This window comes from Ammospiza nelsoni, chromosome 5 (assembly GCF_027579445.1).
Source record: "Ammospiza nelsoni isolate bAmmNel1 chromosome 5, bAmmNel1.pri, whole genome shotgun sequence".
NCBI classification, from domain to species: Eukaryota; Metazoa; Chordata; class Aves; order Passeriformes; family Passerellidae; genus Ammospiza; species Ammospiza nelsoni.
Genome location: NC_080637.1, coordinates 22,083,207 through 22,102,693, shown reverse-complemented (window position 1 = coordinate 22,102,693; position 19,487 = coordinate 22,083,207). Strand labels below are relative to the sequence as shown.

The 19,487-nt window shown below is 38.4% G+C and overlaps 1 protein-coding gene and 1 long non-coding RNA gene across 2 annotated transcripts in view; one reads left to right on the top strand and one right to left on the bottom strand.

Moving 5' to 3' along the window:
- The first annotated feature begins 622 nt into the window (after window positions 1–622).
- LOC132073997 (uncharacterized) lies at window positions 623–2,275 on the top strand. Its single transcript, XR_009418561.1, has 2 exons — window positions 623–857; window positions 1,657–2,275. It is a non-coding gene; the product is annotated as an uncharacterized LOC132073997 (long non-coding RNA).
- A 5,836-nt stretch (window positions 2,276–8,111) lies between these two features.
- Window positions 8,112–19,487, bottom strand: part of LOC132073718 (V-type proton ATPase subunit S1-like) — a 49,829-nt gene continuing 38,453 nt past the window's right edge. The window contains exons 8-10 of the mRNA XM_059472936.1: window positions 19,135–19,188; window positions 13,237–13,480; window positions 8,112–8,815 (exon numbers count right to left, since the gene is read on the bottom strand). Of these exons, the coding sequence (XP_059328919.1) occupies window positions 8,606–8,815; window positions 13,237–13,480; window positions 19,135–19,188 (508 nt within the window). The 3' untranslated portion in view covers window positions 8,112–8,605. The remainder of the gene's footprint in view (window positions 8,816–13,236; window positions 13,481–19,134; window positions 19,189–19,487) is intronic.

Sequence of the window (19,487 nt, the reverse complement as noted above, 5' to 3'; positions counted from 1 at the left end):
TCAAGAAGTTAAAAAAACCTGGGGGAGAGGACAACAAAAAAACTGCATCCACCATGTTTCCTCACTTCCAACTACTTTCATATTCTTTCATATTCAATCACAAACATGGATGTAACTTGCTACAGATTCCTTTGATTTCTTGACTTCTTCATATAAAAATTCCGGTACCATTGAACTAGGCCATAATTTCCAAATGTTGTTCCCCCTTAAATACAATTATCATTGCAAGGCACCTGGCAGATTGTGTGGGCAGAGGAGGGAAGGGGGCACCACACTGTGCTGGCAGATCCCCAGTCATTACAAAAACAAGGGATGCCTGACAACTGAAAGAAATCAACGCCAATTTGCTCATAAATGGTTAGCAGAATAGCCATTACTTCACTGATTAAATCATCTGCTAACTAACAGGTAAAATTCAAAAATTAATGGAAACTTCATATTGCTGCTATGTAGAATTATCTCCATTCTCTTTTCAAGCTGCTGTGCATTCTGATGAAGACCTGCTTTGTCTCTCAGAGCCTGTTGCCATGGAAGTGACTGAAGTACTGTTAGTTAAGCAATAGCCTCTACTTTCAAAACAAATAAGCAGCTTCCTCCTGCAGAGGGCCGTAAGTGGGCCTTGTGCTACTCTCAGGTGTGCATTGCACTTGTCAAATGCTTTTAAGCACAGAGGTCATCTCTAAGCAAGCAGGTCACCCAACAGGAAGGACCAGCTAGAAGGTGTTGCCTGGTGTGGGCAGAAGGGACCTCAAGTTTCACACCTGGCAGTATTTCCAAATCAGATCAGGTTAACCCTCACATCTGCTGCTTACAGGCTAAGAAGGTTCATGGCAAACATCGAGAAGTGGAGAAACAATGTAAGTTTCAACTCAGACCAAGCTTAAAGCCAGAAGTCCAGATGAGTGGCATAGTCCCATGAACAAAAATGATGAAGTAAAAGCAGGTGTAATATTCAAATGCCAAACCAGTTTTGCCTGTGTGATGGGAGAGTGATAGTACTTTGTCTGTTTGGAGAAGACAGGGAAGGACCACCATGCTGCAGAGGAGGAAGAGGTAAATCTGTATAATCTTCACATTAATCCCTCAGGTTTTGAGGGAGAACTGCTAATTTTATGGTTCTGGACAAACCACATGGCCTACACAACCAGGCTATCTCAGATATTAGCTGTACCTTATTCATGCTTCTATATGGCAATATACAGTAGCATGCCAGAGAAAAGAGGCTGTATTCTGACAAAAAGCGTCAATTTTAATGTATACATGAACTGATTTCCATTAATACATTCTCTATCAGAAGCTTGTGTTGCTATCTGGTATGAAATGACTACCACCACTGCACCACCAGTAGAGTGAAGATACAAGGTTCCTTAAAAAAAGTATCCAGTATAAAATTGTTTAACATTGGCCTTAGCGTTTAAAGGGGAAAGATCATCCTCCTCCCAAACACATTAAAACAATAATGCATAGTGGCAATGATGAAATTATTTCACTTAGAACAAATAGCAGGCATTATCTCCCCTGCTGCAAGTGCCCTTCAGGGTGCAAAGTGCTAGACCACAAATTCTATTGCAGTTAAACTGTGCTGACACTTTGAGACAGGGGGCCCTATATATTACACTGTCAGAGCTATAATTTTCATCACTATGTAACTTCCAGATACAACACAAAGATCTTCTGGAGTGAGAGTCTCATTGCAGAGCACCTGAATCTGACCCTGGATTTGCAGAAGATGGATGCACTCCTGATTAGGCACGGGCAGATTTACTTCATGAGTAACATTCAGCCTTTCTGAACCTTTGGAGTGAAACCACCAGCTATCCAGATGAAAACAGTGACTCTGCTGAAGGAGGCCCTCACCTTTCTGATAAAGCTGGTAAAAGTAACTAGATCAAGTGTTAACCAAGAGTTTCATAACAAACAGAAGATAGTAATTCATTAGGCAAAAATCTATATCTTTCTTAATTCTTAGACACTTGTTTTATAGAGAGTTTCAGATATTACAATTCAGAGAAGTCATCATTAACCTTTAGCTCATTTACCCATTGCAAGAAGCATGCTTACCCCAATAAACCCTTTCTGCCCCCTTGAACTTCATAATTGCTATAAAAGCAATTATAGAAGAAATGGGTTCAAATTATGTCAAAACATGAGTGGACTATAAATTCCCTGATCTATCCAGTAAACAATTTTTTTTTGCTATTTAAGAGAAAAACAAACAAACAAACAAACAAAAAAAAAAAAAACAAAAAAAAACACAAAAAACCACAAAACAAAACCCAGATGGAAACTCCACCATACTAATTTATCTCCATTTAGGTATCTATTAATCACTGTTAGACCACAGAAATTGGTAGCAGTAAGCCATTAAGGTGTAAATTCTGATGTCAAAACGAATGAGTACACTGGCAAAAACTCCTGTGAAAATCTAAATCAATAAAAACTGATGGAACCAGTCCACTCTTGCAGTATAAGTACATATCCAAGAAAGATCTACAAGCAAAAGCAGACTGTCTATTTTGGTATTGTAATATTAATTAGTTGTAAAAAGATAGATGAAACCTCAGATTTTTCTAACCAGAAGTCAGCTTTCTGTTTCAAGCACCCTGGGGTCTAATTCTGCTGTTTCATGCAGGTGGTAAGATAAATGTGATATAGCTGCCTGGTACCCTCCTCACACTCCCTTTCAGCTACCTCAGAATTCCTGGAGGGCAGCCAAAGCAGTGACTTCTGCCTTAGTTTGCAGACAGCTCCAAAGAGTGGCTCTGGGAGAGAAAGCTGAAGATTTGAACAATGTTCCAAGACAGCCCAGCATCACACAGGTGTGCATACTTCTGCTGAAAGGGGCTGGGTCCTTTGTTCTCACTCTTGCTGTTCCAGGCAAGGACTCAGGAAACCACCCAGAAGGGCAAGGACTCTCACTGTGGAGGAAGAGATCTGTTCTGCCCTTCCCCTTCCACACTTGTTTTTCTTCTTTTTCACTAAAGAGAAGAGTTGAGACTTGTTGGGGGCCTTGGCCATCCCTGATCAGTTGCAGTCTGAAGATACAGAATGAGAGACGCTGTCCACAGCTGGGTCTAGATGCTCTCTATCTATCTTCTGCCACAGACAGCCTTTAGGGGTCTCCACAGCAGGACATGAAACAGAGCACTCCAGACCTTTCCCTGACACAGTTATTAGCTGAAGTGTGTTGAGGCATGCGGAAACAGAAAACACATTCCCTGAACTGGAGCTGGTGCTGCCTCTCAGGCTGTCAGTAATGTTGGTCCTGCCAAGGCACTTGGCTATTTCCATCCTTTATATTTCCCCTTTTGTCAACTCTAGTAAAGATCTTTCCTCAGCATTGCTACACATCAGTGTTTGCAGCTATCTGCTTTTCTCCCCTGCCAGGATTTTATTACTCAGCAGCAGGAACAGCAGACCCAGACAAGAACCTGCATCTCTGCTACTCCAGTGTACAATCTGACACATTGCACCATTGGTGCAACCAGGGAGCACAGCAGTGTGGTCTTATCAGGCAGCTGAGGCACAGATACACATGGATGAAAAGCAGGGTAGTTAGGGACAGCAGTATCTTGAATCATGCCAGTACACTTCAGTTAAATAACTAAATTGATCATCTGCTATCCATATGCATTCATATTTACTCAAAGTAAATAGGGTACACAAAATTGTAATTCAAACATTACATCAGAAAGTCCTTAACTTATCCACCTTCCTAAATTACTTTTATGAAAGCATTTGTTAGGTTTCTTTTTTACATTACAAACATTATTTTTTCAGTTTTCATTAACGAAAGTTAGTTGCATATGATGTCATGCTCGCTGTACACCATTCATTTGTTCATTAGGTTACTTTTACACAACTAGCTAAAGAAATACTAAGGAAGACTAAAAATGGGTTTCTCAGTCTTCAACTGGACACTTATATTTCTCTCTGCAAAGCAGAAAGCATACATCAGTAAACAATCTTCTATTATGGCAATAACGAATGACATAAAAGACAGTCTAAAATGAAGCCAAACTATAATAATTCAAGAACATACCAGCTCCAGGGGTTATACAGAAATCCAGATAATTTGGAGCAGGGAACCTGTGTTTCCACAGGAGGTATACAAAAAGTTGTGGTGGAGAGAAGGAAGCCAACTTCATTTGTGGGACATCAATAGCAGCTGGTTTGCTCTTGGACTCAGTCACTGCTGTAAGTCTCCTTTCCACCTACACAAGCAAGAAGATTAAGAAAGACACTGGCACGCATTCTGGTGAGGAGAGACTACTTGTTTCAGGAACCACCCCTTGGTAAGATCTCTTTTTTTCCCTTGCCCCACCTCCCTGTACTTCAAAGTTTTAAGCCTTTAGAAATCTGAGTTCTGAAGAAACTGGTTTTTTCTCCTTTATTTTATTTTTAGTAGGTAATGAACTAACCTGAGAACAGAACCTTTATTAGCAAACTGAAGATCAGGGGTTTTTACTGAAGGTATTAAACACCATGGGATTTTTTGGCGTTTGTGCAGACTGAAGGCATTACTTTAGTGTTGCTTTGGTTTCTTACTTCCCAACCTATTTTAATGGGCAATAAGTTAATGTTCCATAAATCTTTTTAGCCCATAGTGGTAACAGCTAAATGGTATCACTGTCAAGATTCTCCATCTTATTTTCTTCCTTCGTCCTGTTGAGGAGGAGAGGAAGAGAGTAGCCAAGTGGGCATCTGGCAGCCAAGCAAAGTCAACCCATCAGAGAATGCAAGATTAAAACACAGCCTTCAGGAAAAGGACTCCCCTGCCCCCCTTGTGTGCATTGTCTCTTCCTCCTGTTCAGTGTAACAATAAGATTGTCACTACCTGCCCTGAAAATCATCACCACCACTGCTATGTTATTTGCCAGCAGTGACCAGAATCCAATATTCAGACTTCTTCTTATGTCTCTGATTATCTTAGGAATTAGCTTATCAAGGTCATTCCTTGTTTTCAGCCTCTATAGCTTCTCCTGTTTGACCTCAGTTTATGCTGAAATAATTACAGAACTCTTTAATGCCTGGGCACAGACTAGTAATTCAGCTGATTTAGATTTGTGTATAATTTATTAGTCACACAGAAAGAAAGGTGGAGCTAATTACTTTATTGAGTTTTCCCTGCAGATGGAATAACCTGTCTTCCTTTATTGTCTCCATGAAAATACTATTCTTGGGCTATATCTATTATAATTAGGTGTCATTATAAATCATTGATGCGTTTCTGTAGGATTTGTGGAATAATTTCACAGACAGAGAAACCAAAGAACAGGACACAAATCAGGAGGTTCAGATTCTAGCTCCATTTCAGCTATCCCTTTCACCAAATGATTATTGCTGCACTTTGTGATGAAATACCTTATTTCTTCAGGACTTCTGTGTTTAGTTTTGGGGTTTCTCTGGTTTAACTCTTAATTCTTCAGAGTTAAATTGATTTTTTTTAGGTTTGTCATAGTTTTATAAAGTTCCTGATTTTTTTCCATAGAATTTAATTTACATATATGTAAATGAAAAAAAAATCTTTTACTTTTCAAACTCATATGCTTACCCATCATCCCCTTCATCTTTACTGTATATTTTTTTAAATTGGTAGAGAAATGAGCTAGCACACAGAGACGTCAGTACTTCTGATAAATTCAGCAAACCCTGTAGAAGTCCTAAAGGCTCACACTTTTCCAGACAGAGCTAATATTCTGTCTGGAACAGCTCCCAAAACAGGCATGTTTTAACAAGTACATTTATGATTAAGCTGAATTGTGAAATCAGAAGTACGTAGAACTGGAAGGCTCCTGACAGGGTTTCAACTTTATTCAGAAAGGGAAACAAACACAGAGAGGTGCAAAATCCTCCCAGAATTTCCTGAGGCCCAGTCCTATTTACAAAGAAGGAAGCCAGCCCTGCTGAACAGTGATCAGCTGTCCTTGTCTCCAGCCACAGGAGGGTGATGGGCAGCTGCAGGGCTGTCAGAGGGCATGGCACTCCAGCAGCCTGCATGGTCCTCTGAGGGTGGGTTTTGGATGTCTGTCCAGGTGTTGCCAGCAGGGATGGCCCCTGTGAGAAGAGCAGCAGGGTGGGCATTTGCCAGCCAGCCAAGGTGAGCCCATTCCACGTGGGCAGAGAGCAGCTCCTTTCCAGACAGACAGGCCACTGTCCCCAGAGCCCAGTGCAGCTGGCCCACAGGACAGCTAGAGCTGTAGATAGTTCCTTTCTTTTCCTGATGTGTTTTCCAGCACAGACATCACAAGGATAAGCCTGTGGTTTCATCTTTCCATGACAAAGACAACCCAAGTGGCTGTACAAGCAGACTATAGGCCCCACAGGCCCTACTTGCCAAAGCATGGTATCCTTGCTGTGAGAGAGGGTAGGAAGAAAAAGCTTTTCCCCATTAAAAATGCCGTCACCTTCACATTGGAATGTGTAATACCAAACACATCAAACAGCTCTCTGAAAGAGACTTATCTTTTCCTCATGATACAGTCAATATGAGACTATTTCCTTGCCCTCTTCTCCAGAGTCCATCCTGGGCAAGCAAGAGAGGATGTAAGCATTCCCATGCCATACTATAATCAGGACACTGTGAGCTGTGTGAGAGCCCAGAGGCTTCAGAGCAGGCTGGACAAATTTATGGGCTGTAGCTATACCCAGAGCTATTAAATACAAAGGCAACACTTCTGGTTGTGGAAGTGGCTGAGCTAAATGGTGGAGAATGGAGAACATCTGCGGGGAGCACTCAGAGATGCTCTCCATACTCACAGCACTGCTGGGGATAGAATCCTAAGCTAGGTGGCCTGGTAAAGCTCTCCTTCAGCTCTTGTTATTGCCACTGTTCAACAAAATCTTTTCCAAATTTTACTGAAGCTAGATAAAAGTCCTAAGAAAGCAGTTTTCAAGTCCTTTGCATAGCCTTTCCCTCTTCTAGCAATAGTTATGTGACTATTATGTCAATTTTCTGTCATCACATTCATACTTATCAAGCTTGCTTCAAAGGGAGAATTAATAGAACAAGTCAGGTTGTCTCCTGGCAACTAATTTGTGCAAAGGAAATATGCTTTTCTAACACAGAGGTTCTGTGTAGATCAAATACATTTTTTGAAGTTCTGAAAAGCATTTGGGAAAAATATTACAGCACAGGAGACACCTCTGCTAGTTGTATGACACTTTCCTTTTGTTTTACAGGTCAGGACTGAATTATTCAGAAAGAATAGCTTCAGAAAACATTTTATCTACATTTTGGACTGCATAATAAAAGTGTGACACCCAGAAAAGATGGATAGAAACTACTGTCTGTCTAGTTAAATAGTTGGTTCTAACTGTCTTTCCTCTGTATCACTGTACTATGACATAGATCAAGATCAGAAAAGTTAGAATTTTTCTCATTTCACAATTGTAATTTTGTCAAAATTATATTTTTGAGGGTTTTAACTACTAATTGAACATGCACAGTCATAAAAACATTCCAGATGAAAGAATAAAAGTCTCATTTTTACTATTTTTTACAATTTTACCATTGCTCTTTTACTATTTCCTAGTTCTACATAAAATTCAGTAACTTTTTCCATAATCAGATCACCCAATTGGAAGATGTAGTGTTTCTATTAATTGTAGAAAAATAAAGAACATTGTGAATGTTTTCAGACTACTAGAAGCACTGAAATGACCATAAAATGCTCAGACTCAAACAGTACTTTGACACAGTGCTTCTAATGATTTTATATAATATTATTTTTCCTTTTTTTTTACTGTGAGCTTCATAACTTTTCCAAAGATGCCTGGAAAATGAAGGAGGCTAAGAAAACTACCTTACCTCTGTTAAGATGCTGTCTGAACCAGCACATTAAATCATAATAGGTTCTATACTTGAAAATTTGCATTCATTGCCATGACACCAAATCTAATTTTGTGATCAGTTTGGATAAGGACCTCTCTGCCACTGACTGACCTCCCATCAGCTGTCCACTGCTAAAGCAAACACAAGTCAGTGTTACTCAACATAATTCTCAAAAGTGTAAGATAACAGTAGATGGAAGCTAAACAATCTACCCACCCTTCTTTGTGATATCACATCTGAACAAAGAGATATATTTTGAAAAGACTCATCAGGACCATTTATTTAGTGACTTATACTTTATTAGTCCTGTACATTTCTGTATGTTTTACTCAAGAGAAAAAATTCAAAACACAGTTAAAATTTCTTAAGAAGTAACATCATCATGATGCTAAAGAGCCTTTAGAGAGACCAGTATTTTTACTGTATAATTTCTCATAAAACATTTTGTCCTTCCCCATTATCTGTGTTTTTGGTATGTTTTCTTTGCCAACAGAAGTTAATCTGAAGGAAGTTTTTCATGGTCTAATAGCCAGAGAGAGTAACCTACAGTCTCACTTCAGAACCTTATCACAAAAAGCTGTTAACAAATGATCATAATAACAGATACAATTATTGTCATTGCTAAGCACAAGGAGCATTTTTATATGTAGTTTCATTATCTGGCTTTCCTATGATATCTTTTTAAGTTAAACATATTTTGAAGTAAAAAGGTTATAAAAATCATAAACACCAGGCTGGGAAAAGCCACAGTGGCATTAAGTCAATCCATGGCTATTCTGTCTGAGGAACTGATAGAGCTGGACCTTTGGGATCATCAAATCTGTTGTTTGTTGTGAGCTGCATGATCATATGGATGCCATAGGTCAGGATCCACAGTAAAATTATAGATGTCACCAAGCCCATCCAAATTCCAGGAGTGAAGAAACCTGTACAGTCACTTGCATAGGAAAACTGGTTGTTTATAATGTTGAAGCCTTGAATCTGAAAATGAGAAAAGGCAGATAGAAGAGTGCAATTAAGCATAGTCCTTACTTTCAGGATATATTTGGTAATTACAAAACCCCACAGCTTTTAACTATCAATCATACCCTCTGCCCATTAATAAAAGAGTGAGAACAAAATTTTCTGCAAAACAATTTTCTAGATCTCCTCTTCACCCAGGAAACGAAAGATGTAGAATCCATTTCTTTGGTAAGCAGTAGGTTCCCCACTTCAGAAATTTGTATTACTTATAGAAGTAAAGTCCCAGAGGGGACATGTGGTCAGTTTTCTGCATTCTCTGTATTCTGATCAGTATTCTGTATTCACATAATCAGTATTGTCAGTATTCACTGATCATCAGCTCTATGACTTCAGAACCAGGAAACTCAAAGCACTCAAAAGCATGAGAGTTAGGGCTCCTCAGATCACGAGATTTGTTGAAATAGTCTGAGAGTTTTAGCTAAGATTTCCTTGACAGAGGAGATGGACAAAATTCCTAGAACCTACTTTAAAACACATCTAATAAATATGATGTTTTTTGGCTGAGAGTTAGTGAGAGTTCAGGGAGAAAAATGTTGCAAAATCTTTCTTCCTCCCTCCTTGTAATTCAAAGACTCAAAACAGAAGGAAAGGCTTGCTTTACTGAGGTATGGGATATGTGGTGTCTATTAACTTATAAAACCTATATAAACTTTTCCAGCAGTTAGAAAAGTTTGTAATATCTCTGATTTGACTGAATTCCCATTGTCTACCACTGACTGTCCTCTGACCATATTATTTTCCTCAAAAAAATCAACCAATTTGGAGATACGGTCTCTGTCTATATCCCAATTGTACAAAAATACCAACAAACTGAATGCCTTTGAGTCCAATGACTTCCTAGAAATTTTGTTCAAACCAACCAAAGGATTAGAAAACTATGAAGAAAGGGAAGACAATCCCCCCTCTACAAACATGCACATAATGACAAAGGCACTGATTCCTTTAGAAGGAAGGGAACAAAACTGATGGAAGAAGAGGAAGGAAAGAATTAATCTGATTCATTTTGATTCATTCTTAAATAATTTTATAAAGAAAAATTAAGAATAGGGTTCTTATACATTTACAGAATCTATGAAATGGGTGTGTAAGGAAAGCACCAAATATCAAAAAGGCTCCCACTGGTAAAGAAATGACGTGTTAAAAATTCCTATTTTCCATAAAATATTATCAAATAATTTTTAAATGGATTATTTTATTTAAATCACTTCTCTCACCCAGAAATAAGCACGAAAGCAGAAGATCATGGATTTCTACTTTTATGTGTTCCCACACCATGATTATTCTATGATTTACAATAAAATAAATGGAAAGCTTGAGTTTATGTGTGGTAATAAAAGAGTTTGTACTCCCTAGGAAAGGTGTTGGTACAAACCAAGCAAAACTACCAGGCAACAAACACACCAGTAAACACTCTGAGTTTGTATTCAGGCATGGCTCAGGTCCCTAATGTTCATGTAATATGTGTGTTATGAGCAATGTTTGTACCTTCCAGAATGGTGATTAATTAAACTGTGAGGAACTAAAGGCTCTTTAGATAATGTGGAGGTGAAGACCATTTTAGCAATTCAACCTTTCAGAAGAATCTTTCCAAGCCAAATCATGGTAGCTAACTCACAAAGACTGTCTGCTTTCACCAAAGGTACTGAGACTTCTGATTAAAGCAGGATTAGTGAAGACAAGCTGCAGGGCTGGACAACTATTTGCACAGCTTTAGAGAATACATGACTGCAAAAGCCTTTGCTTGTTAAGCCACTGCTTTGACCACAAGTGAGAATGTGAATAGGAGTTGTGAAAGGTAGCCTGAAAGACTTATTTACAATAAAAATGGACAGAAAGTGATGATTCATGTCATTTGCGTTCAAAAACTGGATTGAAATTCTGGAAAACAATACACATTTTCTACCACATTTACAAGGGCTCTCTGAAGTACTTAACAGGTATATTCAGTTTAGAGGGGCTTTGCCACTCCTGATTTAGAGCCAGAAATACTGAAATTTATTATTTCAATTCTAGTGGTCTTACATAGTTTTAAAACAGCATTATGCTTATTGAACCATCTAGGTGAAAGAGTCAATTGAACATTCCTAAAATGCTATGTCTACTTTTAGGGAGGAAATAGAGAGTATGCTGGGTTATTTTATTGTTTTTCTGAAATTTATCAACTCTGTGGGGGTGTTAGACATCAGGCAAAAAATGAGAATCTCAGCAGCATATATAGAAAAGTTAAAAATACTTACATGTAGTTCTCTAATATTTATGAATGCAGAAGTCTTTTGTATACAGGCCTTTGTCCAGTGGAAGTTTTGATTTTGGTGTTTAGACCAGTCATTTGTCTTGATTATACAAGTCTTTATTTACTGTTAATTTTTAAATATTTTTGAATGTAGATTTCTCATCATATGGCCTATGACAAAAACTTCAAGTAAAATATGCTGGGCTTATGGCTCTTAAGGGCACACCAAACTTCTAATTTTTGAACTTTGAGATGTTTTAGTTACAAAGAATCAAAATATTCTTGACTTTGAAGTTTTTGGCAGTTTTTCATAGGTTTCAAAGTACTTCTGAACTCCGCATACTAAAGAAAAGCAGTGTTTTTGCTGGCAGCCTCCTCTTTAATTTCATTGACAAATATGAGATCCTCAGAAGCACAAAAGGTGTCATGGTAGAAGAACCATTCCTGTAGCAGCAACAACAAACCAAACCCCCCCCAAACCCAGAGCAGTTTAGGTGCTCTGCAGAGGTCTAGTGACACCCTGGGCTGTCACCGTGCCTAGCCAGCATCCCTGAGAGCTTCTTTCACATGGTAGTGAGTGGGGCAGCTCCAGAACTGAAGTTAAAGGCTACACCTTTTCAACCTTGCCCAGGAACAAGCTGTGCAAGGCTCCCCTGTGCAGCTGCCATTGTCCCCCTATTGCTGTGATTCAGCTTCCAGGACCCAGCAAAGCGCAGTTGTGCCAGTTTGATTGGCACTGGATCCTAGTTTCTAACTCATTGTGTAACATTGACATGAAAATCAATGTTTCTCAGTTTCAGGAACAAGATTTTGTGCTGGCTGCAACTACTGAGCACATCCCACATGCTTTTTTCACCATGCAATAGAGTTTGGGGGTTTCTAAACCTTATGCAATAAGACTGATACAGAGATCGCCTTTCAGTATGTATCAGTGGAAGATACCTGGAAAAGTATGATCTAGGTCAGACAGAACTTGGAAATGAGCCCAGAATGGTCACCTTCTGTTTCCTCACACCACAGAAGAATACCAGACTGGGAATTTTTGGGTTGTGTTCTATGTTTAGGATTTGATCAGAGAAAAAGCCCTTTCTCAAGAGGAACTGGAGTTTCTGTTGTCTGAACAGTGGAAGCAGCTGCGGTTCCAAATCAATAAGGAAGGTGGGAAACCACTACTTCTACTCTTGGTTAACACCACAATGAAAGGATGCCTGCTAAGGTTGGAGCAAGGCCTATTTAAGCTTTAAGAAGGCAGCAATATCAGTGCATATAGAAACTGACAGGAAAGATAGGTGGTAAGTATATACTTTGTAATTTCATAGGTCATGTCCTTTCATATCTCTGTGATGTGAAAGCCTAACTCCAAAGAGTTTACTAGGCAAAGTACAGTTGCATGAACTATGGTGTTTACAGACCTTTACAAAAAAATTACATCATAAAGAGCCTTCACAACATTGGTATGTATTACAACATTGTTTCTCAAAAAATGGTGAGACATGATACTGGAATTTGTGGAAAATAAATCTAAGCACCAATGCTCTCTCTGTGAGATTTCCATTGCTTAAGCAGAAGTGTCAAGTCTGGAGTCAGATTATTGAGATTTGGTTTGTTATCAAAATTATAAATACAATTATATCAGCATTTTTATCCAGTTATTGTGGGGTTAGTTCATGTTTGACAAATGGAGTACAGTTTGGAATTATTCCTATTATTTTAATAGTACAGCCACACTAAGCTGTACTTTCCTAGGTAAACAAAGCACCAAGAAATCAAACAAAAACAAAGTAAGCAGCATAAAGCCACCCACCTAAGAGGCCCCTGTTTCCAAGAGCAGCCCAATTCATTAAACAGGCATGAGGACTTAGCCATTCTTTGCCTGATTAGACACATTTGGTTTAATTGGGTTTTCTTTCTGTGGACAACTTCATAGTTTTGTTTTTCAAAGCTGCACTTTCATGTTTTCCTTGTTCAGCAACTGGCGTCTTGTTTACCCCCCTACTGAATAGCTCACCTAGGGGAACAGCTTTTCTTTTATGTTTTCCCTCTGGCTGGAATGAAAGTAAGGACATTATGAATGTGTGTCATTCACCACCTACAATAGCAAGTAATAGTACTTGGAGTTATCTCTGAAATGGCAAAGCATACTCACTTGCAAATTGGAAAGGAAAACATCCCAATTTTTTGCCTCACTGTTGGATGGATCTCTATCCAGCCTTGCAGGATAGAGATTGCTTGTTCCCACCATCTGACAATGAAATGAATACTCTGCAGGGGTAGAGAGGCCAGAAACAATAAATTTAGCTAACTTGTCTCCATCTTGTACAATCTCAACTGAATCTAAAGTGGACCATCTTCTAGCCGAGACTTCATAGAACTTGTTGGTCATTAAAAACCTAGGAATACAACAGAGGACAAAAAGTCAACAGGTTAGAAGGGAAATATTAATATATATTTGATAAAGTAACAGATAAAGGCTCACTGTTGCTGGCTGCAAACATCACAGCTGATGATGACATGGGCTTCCATGTCATTAAGATTGTTTCAAGTGAAGAAGTTCTGTGAATGTGTTTATTCCTTACAGTTTCACCTCACAAGCACAGCTTTCTATAACTGCGGCAGGCAAGAAGCAAATGCAGTTTCATTCTTCAAGGGCCTCTGCCAGTGCTGTGTTTCATCAGTTACCAACAGTTTATAATAAATGGAGGCGAAGCTGAGAAAGTGTCAGTAAGACTGCAGTGGCTCTGAATAAACATTCGATGGGATTTTTGGAAAATTGTTTTTCTGATAGCTATAGGCATGATAGCCATTCTAATTTTTCATTGCAATTCTTTCTTAGCTCAAATGCCTAAATGGCCATTTCCTTTGCAAAGGTCTGAATTTGGTGTAGAAGACAGAGATTTCTCTCACTGGTGAGTCAGGAGGGATTGTCAGATCTAGTTTCACAATTTGAAGTAGGCTAGGTACAAAAAACTATTTTATAATTTTCAAAGCATCTGTGTATGTGTAGTATTGCAGCAGTTTATAGTGATGGAATTTATGTTACTACCAATGCAGTCTGAACAGCTCCCAGCAGACATAAATGAGAACATCCAGAAGTACATTCTGATCCTTTACAGATCAGGACTATGTGCTACTCTTTACCAGTTTTTAGAAGCTACTTTCAGGCATTCAAGCTATTTCATAAGGAAATTATAAGCCTTTACCATTACTGTACATTGTTTGATAATTTAACCCTACTTGGTCTATGCATGTGTATTTCTACATAGTTTGCTGATGATTTATTTTGATTATTGGTAACCACAAAAGATTTAAAAGAGAAATCTATTTATCAATAAATAAGACTTGCTACAAAATGAAACATTCCAATATGTTTATCCACAATGAGTGACACTGTATTTTCACTTTAAAATTTGAAGTAATAACTTAGATGCAATTATGATTGGTTTGAAAATAAAAGAATAATCACTTTAAAAGAGGCACAACATAAACTATTTTATATTCTGTATGGTATATGTATATAGAGAAAATATTCTCTCTGTAGAGTATTGCTTGTTTGTACAAATTAGTTACTTTCAATACTGTCATCCACACAGCATAAAATCTAACCAAAAATGATGCTTTTAAAAAATATTTATTAATAATCAGTGGCTTTTGATTCAGGTAAGTTCAGAAAGCATCAGTGCAAGCATCAGTGAAAAAGAAAAAAAAAAAAAGAATCCTATCCAGTCCACATTTATAGATATATATAGAAAATGTTCTATTCTTATGCAGTTACAAAATTAAATTATTGCTAGAAGAAAGGAATATTTTCCTGATGTACAGTACAATCTGAACAGAATTGCCCCAGTAGCAATGCTATAGGCACTATATTAGCACTAAACTGTGTTTATAACTTGCTGAAAGCCAGTTATAAACACAGAGAAGATTACTTAAATGTTTATGACAACCACAGAGGCTGGGTGTGGTCTGTACTTTTGCTGATAAGATGAGAAAAGTGGTAAAGAAGGAAATTCCTTTTAAGCTGACCTTAAGAACAAAAAGTTTTATAAGGCCATGCATGTGAGTACAGTCTAAAATGACTTTGAAGGGAATGCTGTCTCTTCATATTACACCAAAGACTAAAATGTTACTTGTGTTACTTGCAGACTTATGAGAATTAACATTCTAATTGGTTAACTAGTTGATCACAGTTAACTTAGTAATGAAGGCTGTTATCCTTAGCATTTTTCCAAACTAACAGTGAATAACCTCCAACAATCACACACTTAACTGACAATGGATGTAAATAGAGTTCATTAAACTACAAGACAAAAAGGCATTCAAAAAACAAAAATCTATAGAATGACTTAATTTAGTTTAACATTTTCTCAAATGAGTAGATAGCAAATAGAGCACACTATAGCAAATTAATCATACAGAGCAGAGAGAGAACAAAGGTTTTATCTGCAGAACTGAAAGTACCTTGGCTTCTTAAGGAAATGTTACGTTTGTGTTAAACATTAGAGACAATTATGTACATTAGAGACATTATGTACTTTATGTATGGTGGCACAAAAAATTCCTGGTCATGGGCCAGGCTCCCTTTGTGCCAGATAACTGTATGAACTCTGAATGCCACCACCACTGATCGTGTCTCCTGTGGCCAATCATTACAAGCAGAGGCATTTCTGAAGTGGGAGGTAGCTAGAATTACTGTTTCAAATATTCAAAGAGAAATACAACTGTTAAGCAGAAGACTTTAAAACATGTTTTTTGGGTAGGCTCTATTCTGTTCTATACATGGAGCAACAAGAGCAGTCAAGTATGTATCAATGTAAGTTTGGAATACTAATGTTGTGCACTCCCATTCACTTTGACACTTTTTCCCAGAGAAAAGGACAGACAAGTGCTTGAACAGTTGGATCAGTTCATGAGAGAACTGAGATCTTGCTTCTTCCAGCCAAGGACTACTGCCCACTGCTCGCACCCCTGCTGCAGCAGCAGCTTGCTCTCCTCGCACAACCACAACAACACTCTGCAGGCACTCCCTTCCAGCTCATCTCCAGTGCAAGTGCAAGAGGATGAGTGAGACTCCAGAGAGAGCGAGGGAGGTGCCAGCTGTGAGTGTGCGCACAGGATGAAGCGGCAGTGCAGCTGTCAGTGCAGGTGGGATGTGACCAGCTGCTCTGCACGTGGGCATAGACTGGCGTGGATAAGGGGGGCAGCCTCTGGATCCTGCTCATGCCACTGAAGTTAGAACCGACTTTATTGAAGAATAAACTGAGCTACTTGAACATGGTCCTCTCTGGAGTCACTTTCAAGAAATGCTATCCTACACTTAGTAAAAGGCCTTTACAGAGGCAAAAAGTGCAGTCATGGCTCTCAGCTCTGTTCCTTCCACCTCTCTGCCCAGCTTGTATCCTGTTTGTTAAGGCAGACCATGATCTTAGCAAGGTGTAATCTTGAAAAAGAAATCAAATAAAAATGAACCAGAGGGGAAAACAGAGGTTGCAACGTATCTCCATGGATTTTAGAAGCTCTGACAAGAGACATGCTGAGATACACAAGGTGAATAAAGTGTTAGCAAATCATGAAAAAAGTCAATGGCTTGTTCTGGTTCTGTTCCATGAATCTCATTATTTGCATTATATAGCATGTACTGCTATATTATGGTAGCTAACAGAGGCCTAAAATGACAGCGTTGTCCCATCAAGTGACAATCCAACAGGAAACTAAAAATTATCAAGTGAGTCATTAGAACTATTGCTAATTTATAAAGGCTCTGAGGTGTTCTGGGTTGATACCAGCCAGCAGCCAAGCGCACATTCAGCTGTTTACTCACTCCCCATGTTCAACAGGACAGGAGGGATAATAGAAAGAGTAAAAATGAGGAAACTTGTGGGTCAAGATGAAGACAGCTTAGTAAGTTAAGGGGAGAGGGGAAGAAAGCAGTACAGAGACAGTCTCTATCTCCCACATACAGGCCAAGGCATAGTGAAGGCCCAAGAAATGGTTACCCTGGCAGCTACTCCCTACATTCTTCCTCTATTCCATTTTATATTTCTAAGCACCTGTGTCATAAATAAAAATTGATCAATTTAGACATATTTGTGTTTATTTGCCCTGAAGGTCTATTAAAAACCTGGATCACACATAGCCCAATGGAATAAATCAGATTCTCCTGCAAAACACAGCCAGCCTGTGCTTATTTACTTGGCATGAAAACATCCAGGACCTTACCTGAGCTCTCTTTTCAAGTCCTCACCTATTGTAGAGCCTGAGTTTCTTATTCCAGCTTCAAGGGCTGTTTATGCATTTTGGTATTTAGCTATGTGTTCAAGCAGAGGCACAGGTCAAGAAAGACTTTGTGAATATTTCTGCCTCTACTGTAACAGGCTCAAAAGATATAATTTTTTTTTCCTGAAAAAGAAAGAAAATATGAACCATTCACCTTTTGTACTGGCATTTTTGTTTAAATTACAGTTTGTCTGCAGAGTTGCTTCAAATTTCTTCTCTCCTGATGCAACTCAGATTCATGACTGCATTAAATTTTTCATCCAATAATTAATAAAAATGAAAAGTTTTTAACCAACAGATTACTAGACATAATTCTAAATAATCTTCACTAAATCCATGCGTGCACTAACATCACATTTGATCTTCTGCCAGCTGCAGAAAACAAAATCTAAAATAAACTGCCAAAGGATTTTGTTTCTATAGTACTGTCTCAAGGTTTGAAATTTGCCATTGTACAGTTAAGTGAAGCCTGTTGACTACTAAAGGAAACAACACCTTTAAGACCTAGCTGTAAACTAGTTTTGAAGCACAGTGTCCTGCTCCATAGGATGCTTTGTGATTTGTACTATTTTTTTGGAACTGTAATTTTACTAGAAAAGATGATATGCTGAGGATAGCCATATTCAGGACAAATGTAGGAAACAGCCACACTCATTCACACAGAAAGAGATTACAGCAGACCAGCTAAGACTTGTGCTAGGATGTGCAAAGATGAAGAATGAGAATCAGAGCAGTGTTTTGGAAGGCCTGTCTCTATCAGAGTGGGAGAGGAGCTCTACAGAGCAGACAGAAGAGCATCAAAGCAGCATCAAAGAAAATGGTATTCTGGGACTTGTAGTGAAAGGAAAAACACAGCTTGGGTAGTCTTGGTTTGAGATCAGTACCTTTTAAATGGGATCCAAGGAAAATATTTTTTTAATTTGCCATGGTGTTTAGGGAAATACGTGTCTCTCTGATAATTTACATGACAGACCAAGGCATGCTTGACACCATCACCAAGGACAAGTCCCAGGGATCCTATACACAGCTAATTTCAATACCCAAAAAAGTAAAAATACTGTACTAACAGCAACCTTATCTGTACAGTATGTTCTCTTACAAAGCTCTAGCTGGTTGAGGGAGAAGGGAGATACATGTCTGGTCTTTTGCCACCTGCCATGATCTATGATACTGAATACAAGTGTCTCTATGCACTCTGAATACCACTCCAAACACATCACTGACTCTCCTCAGGACAAGTTCTTTTGGGACCATTTTACCTTAACACAGAATGTCTCTCTTGCCATGGTAGGAGAAATTCGGTCTTGTCATCATCCGTGGAGTAAAGACTTTAAAACTTTTTGCACCCCTCATTAACCACAAGCTAGCAATAACAGAGTGCACTGGCAACCCACATTAGGACTCAATGCAGCCCTGGCCATGCAGGTAGACTTCAGCCCCTCAAAGTTTTTACAAATCACAGTTAGAGTTACCTGAGAGGACTGTGGAACAATCCTACTAGTAAAACAGGAAGCTGCATATACCAGTACCTTATAGTATGGATGTTTGCCTACAATATTGTTTTATTTTTTCAGGACTTTACCTGAGAATAATAATATATTTCCTGTATAAAGACTGTACTGTTGTTTTCTTGCATCATGATTCCTCAGAAGAGAAAGAAAATAATAAATTAAAAAATATTTTCATTTAACTTCTCCCCTTTTTTTGTTCCTAGTTCATTAACAGACATTGTAAACCACAAAAGATCTATTTAAAAGAAATCCTAAGTTACCTTATCTCTAGGCTGCTGATTCCATTCACTGGTCTTGTGTATTTTAATGACAGTCTAAGAATAAGAAACAGATTTTTAATGTTAGAGTAGTCAGCTTTAATTAGATCATTGTGACATTTCAATTTGAGGGATATATTGTAAATCAGTAGGCAATTACAAAAGTCATATATCAAAGGTTCAGTACATAGAAAAACATGACTAAATATTTCTAGGGTTTTATTTACCCAAGAGCAGGTGCTTTAAAGTAAAGGAAAATAGAGATCTTGTTTCATTAATGTACTTCTAGCTGAGTTACTACCTCGTAACTGGCAATACTCCCCTTTGAGGGAATGAAATTATAGTCTCATTAATGC